General features: G+C 39.3%; 1 protein-coding gene across 6 annotated transcripts in view; it reads right to left on the bottom strand.

The window, feature by feature from the left end:
• The window catches only part of C2CD3 (C2 domain containing 3 centriole elongation regulator), a 155874-nt gene that overhangs the window by 72129 nt on the left and 71097 nt on the right, over nucleotides 1-12648 (bottom strand). For all 6 annotated transcript variants that reach the window (XM_059132807.1, XM_059132820.1, XM_059132789.1 and 3 more), the window contains exons 17-20: nucleotides 10098-10278; nucleotides 8483-8666; nucleotides 7014-7186; nucleotides 4767-4890 (exon numbers count right to left, since the gene is read on the bottom strand). In XM_059132807.1, coding sequence (XP_058988790.1) covers nucleotides 4767-4890; nucleotides 7014-7186; nucleotides 8483-8666; nucleotides 10098-10278 — 662 coding nt within the window. The remainder of the gene's footprint in view (nucleotides 1-4766; nucleotides 4891-7013; nucleotides 7187-8482; nucleotides 8667-10097; nucleotides 10279-12648) is intronic.

The following is a 12648-nucleotide window of genomic DNA, read 5'->3' as shown; positions in this document are numbered from 1 at the left end:
TGAAAACGCCAAGCCCAGCTACAAGCGTCACATCAGTTTCCAGATGTCTCTGGAGCTGTTTTTCTCAGTAGAGATGTACCACAACACACAGACAGAACCTATCCGCCTTTAGCTGATACTCGTAAAAAGTTGTCAAGTCTTTCATGTGTGGGTATAGTATGAGACAAACTCCCTCATCCCAACTTCCCCAAGGTTACAAAACTGACATTGAGGCAAAGGTCACCTCTTTTTATACATTTTTTTTTTTAAGGTAAGCTCCACGCCCAATGTGGGACTTGAACTCATGATCCTGTGATCAAGAGTCTCATGTTCTACCAACAAAGCCAACCAGGAATCCCAAAGAGGTCACCTCTTTTTGAAGCATTTCCTGATAACCACAAAGCATTCAGAGGGGTTCCTTCTTTATTGTTCTTGATATGCATTTTTAGAGGATAGTAATCTGGAGTTACATAGATCTGGGTTTTAATCTTGGCTCTATCATTTAATTAGATGTGTGACCTTGAACAAGTTATTCAAACTCTTCCAAGTTTCATGGTCTTCTCTACTAAAATGAGGATAGCATAAGGATACAACAAATACTAAAGGTTTATGCATAGTTATATATGTACTGCATTTTCATTTCTAATGAAATTAACCAAATGATCATTAAAGTAGACTGGTATATGTCTATAAAATAGCATACTCGGAAATGTATATTGTGAATAGGAAAAATGAGGGAAATAAGTCAAATGTTAGTAGTGGCTAAAAAAACAAGGATAAAATGTTCAAGTAGTGTCATAAAAATTATATAATATATACAAAGCAGAGTACCTGCCTATGGGTCATGAAAGGACTCTTAATATAGGAAACTCTCAGAGATGGCAGTGATAGCAAATAAAGTTTGGGCCCAAAGCCGGTCTGAATTTATTCATTCAGTAATTATTTCCCAAGCATCAGCTCTGTGTGTCATGCACTGGGCTCAGAGCTAGATACATATAGTAGTGAAATAACTATAATTTCTTACTCTTGTGGAACTTAGTAAGTATTGCAGGGCCTCTGCTGTCAAATAAATGACTATATCTAGACTGTGATTTCTCTTCCTTTGATCCAATTATCTTTTTGCTAGTACTTCACCAGCAAATCAGTGAACCCATGTATGTTCACGAATTTTCTACTCATTCTCAGGTAAAGACGAGGTTAGTTAAAAGACTCTCATGAATAAGAAAGAAGGGATCTGTTTACACAGACATCGAAAATGTAATTTCAGGAAGACCTCTGGCACTTAAGATGAGGGTTGGTGTCTCTCTCTTTTTAAAAGATTTATTTATTTATTTATTTGAGAGAGATGGAGAGTGTGTTCAGGCAGGGGATGGGGGAGGGGGAAAGAATCTCAAGCAAACTCACGCTGAGCAGGGAGCCAGATGCAGAGCTTGATCTCAAGACCCTTAGATCATGACCTGAGCTGAAATTAAGTCAGATGCTTAACTGACTGAGCCACCCAGGTGCCCTGAGGGCTGGTGTCTCTTGGTAAGAGAAGGCTGACTTCAGAGGACCTGCTATCTGGATACCAAGAATTCCTATCTTCAATAAGATGCAAAGTAAAACTTATTTCTGATTTTACTATATTTTGCTGGCTAAGAAGAGTAATGTTAATTATCTATACAAACGGAACTAATCACTTGTATAGTAATTATTTATTTTCAAAAATTTTTTTTAATTTTTATTTTTTTAAAATACTTTATTTATTTATTTGACAGAGAGATAGATCACAAATAGGCAGAGCAGCAGGCAGAGAGAAGGAGAAGCAGGCTCCCCACTGAGCAGAGAGCCCGATGCGGGGCTCGATCCCAGGACCCCGGGACCATGACCCGAGCCGAAGGCAGAGGCTTTAACCCTCTGAGCCACCCAGGCGCCCCTAGTAATAATTTATAAAATGACTTCATATTTATATTATATAAATATGTATATTTATATTACATGTATATATTTATATTATATAATATAAATATGTATATATATGCACATTATAATTCTTATATTGATCCTTATAAAATCAGGAGAGGTATTCATAATTTTCATTTTTTGGATGAAAAAACTTAGACACAGAGAAGTAAAGAAACTAGCCCGAGATCACATACAGCTAGTGGAAGATGGGACTAGAAGGAAAGGAGTCCAATTTCTAGTGCAGTTCTGTTTCCATTATACTCTGTCTGTGTATGTTTATACATAGTCTGTAAGACTGCCCCAAACTATAAAGAGAATATAGTGTTAGAACTGCTCTGGCTTCTTACCCTTCCTTCTTGAAATAGTAACACAGACCAAAAGGGTTTACAACAAACTGCCTGCCACCCGATTTGACTCTTTTTATGATGCCGAGACGGGGACTACTGAGCTTATCTAGGAGAGAGCTACTGAGTATCTAAGCTCCAAGTCCTTCTCTGCCAATTAAATTGTGGTTAATTTGCAAATTCTGACCCCTGCTGGGTCTTACACAGAACAGGTACTCCCTGGACACAAGTTTCATGCCTCCATACATTGCACATGTTCTTCCCTGTGAACAGAATAGTTTTCTCTTGGGCATTCTGGTAACTCCCACTCTTCTTTTAAGACTGAGATTAAAGAGGGCTCTGAATGCCAAGTTGAGTGTGTATAACCTAGGGAATTTATATATAAGATAAACTACTTGGGCATAGGAAAAAAACATTAAAAGGTCTATATTTGTTATCTCACATGTTTAAGTTTTGTATACGTTTGTGTATGTTATTTTGTTTTGTATATGTTACTGTATATTTTATAATGTATTTATACATGAAGTATATAAGTATATAATTTTTATATAAAAATACATTTTATAACGTATTTATATATGAAATATGTAAGTATATGAAGATTTATACACAAAAAGTATACAGTTATTCAGAGTGTATGCTAAACGTTTTTGTTAATAGGAATGGATGATTAAAATTAGACCACTGCTACTGACAATGGGAAAACCATCAAAAGTTTTAATGTGAGGGAATGACATGATTTAAAAACTGCCCTGGTACCACGTACACCAAAATGAATATTCCAGCAATGATTGCTTAACAGTCATTCCAGCAATCACCGGAAGTCCATTTGGAGATTTGATGATGAAAAATATTAACCAGGCTGAACATTTTTCCAACTGCTTCAGTGTCAGATCTCACATGGCAGTAATTCAATTCGTTTTTTACGGACTAAAGTTAAAGTGATCTATGATCTGACTCTAAAGTTATAACAAGGGAAAAAATTAGGGAACACTTACCTACTTTTTTCTTGAACTTGTCCAAAGTGAACTAGTCTATGGTAGAAGCTTGACTTAGTTCTCTTTCTTACTAGCACTTGTTATGTGCTAGAATTATGCTATGTGGTGGCAGGGGGCAGAGAGGAGTTCAGACAGTGACTAGAGGAACTTACAGCCTTGTGGGGGAAACTCATGTATACAAATCCCTGAAACTGAGTAATATGGACTTATAACCAAGGTGCTAAAAGACAGGACAGGGGCACCTGAGTGGCTCAGTTGGTCGGCTGTCTGCATTTGGTCCAGGTTATGATTCCAGGGTCCTGGGATTGAGCCCCATACTGGACTCCCTGCTCAGCAAGGAGCCTGCTTCTCTCTCTCCCTCTGCTACTCCCACTACTTGTGCTCTCTCTCAAATAAATAAATAAATACATAAATAAAATCCTTCAAAAGAAACAAAAGTCAAAGGACAAAGTGCCATGTCTGTCTACATGTAGGAAGAAATAAGGGAAGGCTGCAAAAAAGCTACTAAGTCAAAAGAAAACGGGTTTTTAGTGGACAAAAGGAAGAACATTCAAGATAGAGGGAAGTATGAACAAAGACCTAAAGGAGATAAAAGAGGGCCATGCTGTGACACCTGGGTGGCTTACTCCGTTAAGCATCTGCCTTCAGCTCAGGTCATGATCCCGGGGTCCTGGGATCAAGTCCTGCACTGGACTCCTTGCTCAGGGGGGACCCAGCTTCTCCCTTTGCCCCTGCCTGCAGCTGCCCCTGCTTGTGCTCTCTCTCTCTTTGACAAATAAATTTAAGTAAAAATCCTAAAAAAAAAAAAAAAAAAAAAAAGAGAGAGAGAGGGCCATTTTCTTCATATATAGCAACAGTGCTCAACAGAAAAGAACCAGCAAGACAGATTCCCTAAGGGGAAAATGAGCTTGGCGTGTTCAGAAGCAATAAGGCCAGGGGCTGGAGTACAGTAAGCAGAGTGGAGATGAGCAGAAGATAAAGTCATAAAGATAATAAGGAGCCAGGTCATGCGGGGTCTCATAGCCATTTTTAGTTGTCTTTTACTTTGAATGAGATGAAAAAGTCACTGATGGGCTTTAAGCAGAGGTGTGGTCAAGGTCTGACTTAAATTTTCATAGGGTCACTGGTTTCTGTGTTGAGAATAGACTGAAGGGGAACAAGCTAGAAAAATGGGAGGTGGTAATCACAGACTGAATATGGGATTACAGAAGAGCTGTGGTGATGGTCCTGGCTTGGTTTGAGGGTATAGGGTATGCCTGTGTAAACAAGTGTAAGCAGAATAGAGGATAAGATTAAGGTACAAAGTTGCTAATAACAGTTGAAATAATAAAGTTTATAAGTGGTTTACTCATGTATACTCTTACACGCTTTCTTAAGAGAAAAAGAAAAATAAAGCTGTGCTTAATAAACTGGAATTTGCATACAAGGGAAGTTCTGCATATCTGAGTCTCATATACTACAGGAGAAAAAGACGAGGACTGTTCTTCCAAGGTGGACTTACTTGGCTGCTGCTTGCAGGCCACAGGCTCTGATAACCTGGACTGAGATAGAGACAGCTCGGGCAGCAAGAACTCCCTCTGCTGTCCTGGGAGTACGCCTGTACCTTAGTCCCACATCCAGTAAACCTTATGAGGACAAAAGGAAAAAAGATAAAAAGGTTAGTTGGAAGAGTCTCTGTTCTATCAAACCCCAAGCCCTGGTCAGAAAGAAGAGGATAAACACCCTAATGAACAATAAGGGGCATTAGCAGTGAGACAAAATGTCCATGGCCAGAATTACTTTATATTATTGTGTAAGGGCCTATTCAGCCAGAGCGGCCCCACACCAGTTGAACTGCCATTTTGTTGTAAAACTTAAATTGACTCTGCCTACCAGCCCCCCCCCCCCCACCCCAGGGGAACTTACTTAAAAACAAGTCCTGGAAACCAGTCCCAGGTAACAAAGCCCAAATACAAGGGTGGGTCAGGCCAGGTGGCGACATCCGATCAGTGGTGGTGGTGGGGCATACTGTCTCCTTAGTTACCAAGGAGTAGGGGCCCCGCTCTTTGGGCACCTTTTGGGCGCCAATTCTGACCAAGGTGATAGGCTGGTTCAAATGTCTACTAGGGTAATTGTAATTCAATTGGTCACGTAGCATGACTGTGCAGCTTTCTCTATGTGTTACAATTTCATTGGCTACCTGTGCGTGGCCAGGCCCAACCACACGGCCTTTGCTCTATAAAAGCTAGTCTGTGAAACAGAGAGGGGTCGCCCTCTCTGTAAGGGGCGGCTCCGACCCGTCTGTTTGACCGTCGGTTTGATTCTTGATACTTGGCACAAAATAAAGCTTTGCTTGACCTTCGCTTTGTATCAGTCTTGCTCCTTTAATCACGAATCTATTATTGGGGGACCCAACATTGGGGACCCAACAATTGTATGCCAGGACTAATAAAAGCAGAAGAAAATTTACTATTTTTACTCTGTATCCAAGAAACTATGTCAGAGGCAGAACTCAATTTCAGATTTTTTAAAACTTCCAATTTTTTTTTTTAAAGATTTTTAAAATTTATTCATTTGAGAGAGACAGAGAGAGAATGAGCAAGGTGGGGAAAATGGTGAGGGAGAGGGAAAAACAAACTCCCCACTGAGCAGGGAGCTGGTGCGGGGCTCGATCCCAGGACCCCGGGATCATGACCTGAGCCGAAGGCAGATGCTTAATGCCTAAGCCACCCAGGCGCCCTTCTTTTTTAAACTTTTATTTTTTTAAAAGATTTTATTTATTTATTTGACAGAGATCACAAGTAGGCAGAGAGGCAGGTGGGGGTGGGGGGGGGGGAGCAGGTTTCCTGCTGAGCAGAGAGCCTGATGCAGGGCTTTATCCCACGACCCTGGCACCATGACCCGAGCCAAAGGCAGAGGCTTTTAACCCACTGAGCCACCCAGGCGCCCCCCTTTTTTAAACTTTTAAAAGGTTTTCACACTTACACTTTTAATACCCTTCTACTAACCACCACCTGAAACACCCTTTATATGCCATCCTTTTATAAAAATTCTACCTTCCTATTATCACATTTCAGAGAAAGTGTTAAGAAACAACAGAACAAGCTGATCAGTGACAGGAGGAACACCTCAATCTTTATCGTGGCAAAAAACCCCTTTTGCTTTGGCAGATACTCTCCAGCAAGTAAGCACATTAACTTGATTTAGGAGGCCAGTTCTAGTTATCTGATGACGTACCTGGAGGGAAGGTCAGCTTACCGAAACAATTAGGATATAATTCAAAACTCCAAATTCTAATGAATCCCTTTCAACTTTAAATCCTAACCTCTTCCTCCCTTACAGTGATTTCCCTGGTCATGCTAACTGTATCTCACCAATCCTGTATCTGCTCATGTTACCCTGGAATAATAATTCTCTGAGTACACCTACATAACACATAGGATTTATGCTGTGAGGCTTCTTAAATGCTTGCTGAAGTTAAAGGTGAAATGAGACAAGCAACATTTATGCAGACAGTCCATGGAAATATGAATTTTATAAAATTAGACAAAATTTACATGCAATAAACTCATATGTTCATTTTTCTAAGGTAGATCATAGTTTTCATGGGCCCAGCACGCTTCCGCCGCGCAACTCTGCTAGATCATAGTTTTCATGAGATTCTTAAAAGGGTAAGTCTCTCAAAATATGAAGAGTCACTGTTTACTGAGAAAAGGGATATTTACGTGTACTGATTTCGAAAGGGAGAGACAAAGCAGTCTTCAATTACCTGATGACTGGTTCCTCAATTCTTTCCTGTTCTCAAGCCTGGGGGTTAAAGGGAGATTAAAGGTCTGTATTCCCACATCCTCACGGTGCTGCATGGTTACCATGGCACAGATCCTTGATAATGGCAAGGTTCCTTTGGCAACCACCTGGTCTCTCACGTTAGGATAATAGTATCTGTAAGCCGCAAAAGCATAAGCTGTCAGTAGGAAGAATTACATGGATAAATGATTCAATTTGCTCAAGGGATCAGTTTTTGGTATCAAGTTATCTTTGGAGCCTGGCTGCTCTGTATTGGTAGCATACAGTTGTGGTCATGTCTGGCTGGATTTATTGCCTGTCATGTGGAGAAGGAACTCCATAAATTATACAAACAACAGAACAACTTTCTGTTCTACAGAAACTACAAACTTTGTTGGGTTATCTGCATCTGACTTGGACTTCTGGGAGTAGTCACTTTTGAGAGCATTCATCCTGTAGCAGCAAAAGTGGTTCTAAGTGGAGCAGCCTCAATTTTCTTCTGTGGCTTGAGGCCTAAGTCCCTCAAATTTAAAGGATCTCTTAGTACCTACTCTATTTCCTTCTCTTGTCAAAATATTTCATCCTTATATGTTTTACATTTTTAATTTAATTTTATTTTTTTTAAGATTTTATTTATTTATTTGACAGACAGAAATCACAAGTAGGCGGAGAGGCAGGCAGAGAGAGAGAGCAGGAAGCAGGCTCTCCACTGAGCAAAGAGCCTGATGTGGGGCTCGATCCCAGAACCCTGGAATCATGACCTGAGCTGAAGGCAGAGGCTTTAACCCACTGAGCCACCTAGGCGCCCCTCCTTAAGTTTGTTTTAAATCAAACCTAAATTCACCTGTTTTTGGGAAAAGTTTCTGGCAAATGAATCGAACTCTTCCTTACTTCTGCCCCAGATGCTCTGTCTTCTTTTATATCTACATACCCTTTGTCATTTTTGTTGGTTTCTTGGGAGTAGGGATGCAAAGGAGGGTGAGCATCTACATTCAGGTCAAGTCTGTGACACGAGTGGATTTATATTTTACGAAGGCTACTCTCTGGGTGGTGGGAAGAAAGGATTATAAGAAATAAGTTTAGAAGTGGGGAGACCAGTTAGGAGGCCATTAGCAATTTAGGCGTGATAGGATGAGGGACTGAACCAAAAAGGGAAGTAAACAGAAAATGGGTGACCGAATACTTAAGAGCAATAGGAGGTAAAACTGATAGAACTTCACTTCCAAATGTTACACATGGTTAAAAGCATGAGATATAACTGCTCCCAAGAGCCTAATAATTCAGATTTCAGTAAAATCTGGAGAAGAGTCACTCACTAACAAGTCAGATGATATAAAGTAGGGTAGAAGGGATTGCTTAGTTTCCTTACATTTCAGCCTAAGCTGTGAAGGGAAGCATGATCTATGACTGCGTACTTCCTTTCTAGATACAAAAAATGGTTTCACGTTATACCTGCACCAGATTTCAAACTGGACTCCACCACCAGGAACAAGCCCCTGTGCAGAGAAGGCACTCAGTAGAAGCCTTTGCACTGGAACTTCACTTGGCAAAAGGAGAGAGTGATGGTGTTCACTATTAAAGATGGGATCTGGAACACAGAGTGTGGTTGCAGATCTGAAAGGCTTCAAAGAGATTCCTTTGGAAAAGAAAAGCAATTCAGAATAATCCAACATAACATTTAGTGTTTTGCATGTAGTAAGACAATATGTTAATATCCAGTATTATTCCATTTTATCCTCACTATGTGAGGAAAACAAAACAACTATTACTTCTACTTAACAGACAGAATATGGACATATTGAGGTTCCATAGTGAATCCAAAGGCCTTAGAGGTAGTAGGTCATGGACCTGGAACCAAAACCTTTATCTTCTATGTTACTTCTACCAAGGTCCATTTCCCTAGTAGCTATGGTACCCAAAGGTTCCATGATAATACAGAAGAAAGAGATCGTTTTGTTGCTGGACAATATCTAAGGGTTGCAATTCCTACACTTTCTTGTCAATACCTGTTAGCCTATTCTTTGTTTTAGTTTTTTGGTTTTTAAATTATTGCCATCTTGGTGAAAAGAAGTGGTATCTTGTGTTGCTTTTGGTTTTCATTGTCAAATGGCTAATGATGCTGAGTATCTTTTCATGTGCTTATTGGCCCTTGTACATCTTAGGAGAAATGTCTATTCAGATCTTCTGAATACTTTTTAGTCAGATTATTTTTTATTATTATTTGTAAGGTTTTTTTTTTAAAAATATATTCTGGATCCAAGTCCCTTATTTCAACCCCCAAAATCAATACTGGCATCGCTTTTGCAGTTATTTGTGGATGTGCTGGGAATGGCAAAACATGTGAGTCACCTGACTTGATCATTCCCAGCTGAGCTTGAACAAAGTGACACTCTGACTTCTTGTTTCAGCTCTCAGGGATGATCAGATGATGGAGACGGCAGAGGCTAGTGTGGTGTAGTGCGAGAATATCTGGCTCTGGGGCCAGCTGAATGGGGTCTGAATGTGAACCTTGTTATTATCACTTAGGCAGCTTCAGTCACTTAACATTTCTGAACCTTTTCTCGCTTTCAAAAAATAAAGTAAAATCTACTAGAATAAGTTATTTTAGGACTTATAATTATGATCTATGTGCGATATATATGTACATATTTCCCCTAAGAGCAGTGGTTCGGTATTTTTAAATTCAGTACCCCTGATATTGCTATGTTATGCAGAATATAACTATTGTGAGTAATGAGAATCAATTGTATGTGTACAGGTTAAGAGTGAGTAGGCATGTAAATGAAATAAGATGGGGCAAAATATAAGTAATTTGTGGATCTAGGAGAAGGGTATATAGAAGTTCTTTGTACCATTTTTGTTAAATTTTCTGTAAATTTGAAATCATATCAAAATAAAAAGTTATAATAAATAACATAAGAAAAAAAAAACTTAGCCCATCTCCTGTACTATCCAGGTTAAGACTAGAAACATTCAGGAACACAGAATTCACTCAGGAAAAAACAAAATTCTAAGTATAGCCAAGGAAAGAACCACACAATGAGAAACTCTAACCTCCCAAACCTACCGTTTTCAGGGAACTCAGATCCTTTTAGCACACTGGATTGGGAGTCTTGAACTGGAAAGTAGTATTGGACATAACAATCTGCTTCTCCCCAGACTGTTGCCTGAAGAGGGGCTAACCCTTTAACTTTTTCTACATGGAGCTCAAAGTGATGCTCCATCAATCCACTTCTTTGGTCCTCCATCTATTAAATGAAACAGAGATACTGTTGTAAGCTTTAAAGAAAAACTTTTTTAGAATATTCCTTTTTCTCTATGAAACCTGAGTCTAGATGAATAGGTGTAATTAGCTGATACTAAAACAGATACTTAATTTTCACTGTGTATAAATCTCACAACTGCTCACTGTAATCAGATCAAGAAAGATTTACTCTAGACTATGAGACCAGGTCAATATTAAAAAATTCAAAAATGTAGTTCACTGCATTAATGGAACAAAGGAAAAAACATGACTGTCTCAATAAATGCTAAAAAGGTATTTAATAAAATTCAACACTGGCTCCTGATTATTAGTACCCTAAGAACAGAATACATTAAGAATATCCTGGGGTACCTGGGTGGCTTAGTGGGTAAAAGCCTCTGCCTTTGGCTCAGGTCATGATCTCAGGGTCCTGTAATCAGGCAGGCCCCACATTGGGCTCTCTGCTTGGCGGGGAGTCTGCCCTCCCCCGCCACGCCTGCCTCTCTGCCTACTTGTGATCTCTGTCTGTCAAATAAATAAATAAAATCTTAAAAAAAAAAACCCTAATAGGATAAAAAATATATACATGAAGCAAATATGTATTAACACACTAATTTTCTTTAAGTAGGCTCTACACCCAATGTAGGGCTCAAACTTACAACCCTGAGATCAAAAGTTGCGCACACCACTGACTGAGCTAGTCAGAACCCCCAATTTACTTACTATTTTTAATTAGGTTGAGAATAACACTGAGACTATTCATTAATGGTAAGGACTATTAGGGGAGGTTGTGAACATATCATTACTGAAGTACTGGTAATAATTTAAGGTTTTTATTATTTACTGTAGCCAGGCACTATACTAAGCCCTTCACCTGCAGTAGCTAATTTAACAAGCAGAGCTAACAACAGCAGAACCAGGGTTTGAATTCAGGTAGCCTGACTCTACAGCCAGGCTCTTTACTTCTACTCTAAACAGCTTCAACAGACACAACTGGTAATTGGGAATATTTATAGAGAGGGACTTCAGGATTTAGACAGGGGTCAAACTGTATGATCTGTATGTACTTAATATTCTAACTAATAATCCCATGAATTTGGAATAGAATTTGCATAAAGTCTTTGCTTTGTATTCTAAAAACATATCAGCAATACCTGCTCCAAAACCTTACATAGGGAAACAGAGAACTTTCAATTTGATTCCCCAGAGAAGAAAAATATGGGTTAAAAAAACCTCTCATGGGGACGCCTGGGTGGCTCAGTTGGTTAAGCAGCTGCCTTCGGCTCAGGTCATGATCCCAGAATCCTGGGATTGAGTCCCACATCGGCTCTTTGCTCAGCAGGAAGCCTGCTTCTCCCTCTGCCTCTGCCTGCCATTCTGTCTGTCTGTGCTTGCTCACTCTCCCTCTCTCTCTCTGACAAATAAATAAAATCTTTTATAAAAAACCAAAAAAACAAAAAAAAAAAACCTCTCATAATCTCAGCAGCTGCTTAATTTGGCCATACAGTATTACAGTAATTTATTAATTCAGTTCTGCAGATGCTGAAATGGATGAGTGACATGAATGTAGGAAGAAAAACAACTGTATTTATAGATATCTAATCTTTAAAATAGCTCTTTTATGCTCATAGTAACATTCTTTAATTTTTGGTATGGAATTTAATAAACTTTGATTCTAGGGTCGCCTGGGTGGCTCAGTGGGTTAAGCCTCTGCCTTCGGCTCAGGTCACGATCTCAGGGTTGTAAGATCAAGCCCCACATAGGGCGCCACAGCGGGAAGTCTGCTTAAGATTCTCCCCCTCCTTCGTTGCTCTTCCCCCCATCACGTATATGCTCAATCTCTCTCTTAATAATAATTAAAAAAAAAAAAAAAAAAAAGCCCGTGTCTGAACTCTGATTCTTCCATTCTTAGCCATGAGATCCTAGACAAATAACTTCTTTTGACTCTGTTTCATCACCTAAAAAGTGAGTGACAATGGTTCCCCTCATGTAGTATTAGGGAAATAAACATGCAAAAGTATATCAATGTGTTTTCTCAATTGTACAGCACTGTACAAATTACTTTTAAAAATTTACTGGTAGAAAAGCAAGGAACTTCACTATAACTTCCCAGTGTGGATTTGGTTAAGAAACAGAGTAAGATTTTGTGGGCCTACATTTGGGATCATTGTCAACCTCCCACCCCTATTCCCCACCCCCGGATTATCTTCTTTTTAATTAAGACCTTTTAAAATGCAGTCTTAGGTTCACCCCAACTTTCTAAAAGACAATTAATTAATTTAGTAAATTAGACGATTAGGATGTGGTTGACAATTAGAGTTTTTTTATAAATTCAAAATCTCAGAAGGACAGATTTTTCTCTACTGAAATAAGG

Source organism: Mustela lutreola, chromosome 1 (assembly GCF_030435805.1).
Source record: "Mustela lutreola isolate mMusLut2 chromosome 1, mMusLut2.pri, whole genome shotgun sequence".
Taxonomy (NCBI): domain Eukaryota; kingdom Metazoa; phylum Chordata; class Mammalia; order Carnivora; family Mustelidae; genus Mustela; species Mustela lutreola.
Note: the sequence above shows the minus strand (reverse complement) of the source record. Positions and strands in the feature narration are given on the sequence as shown.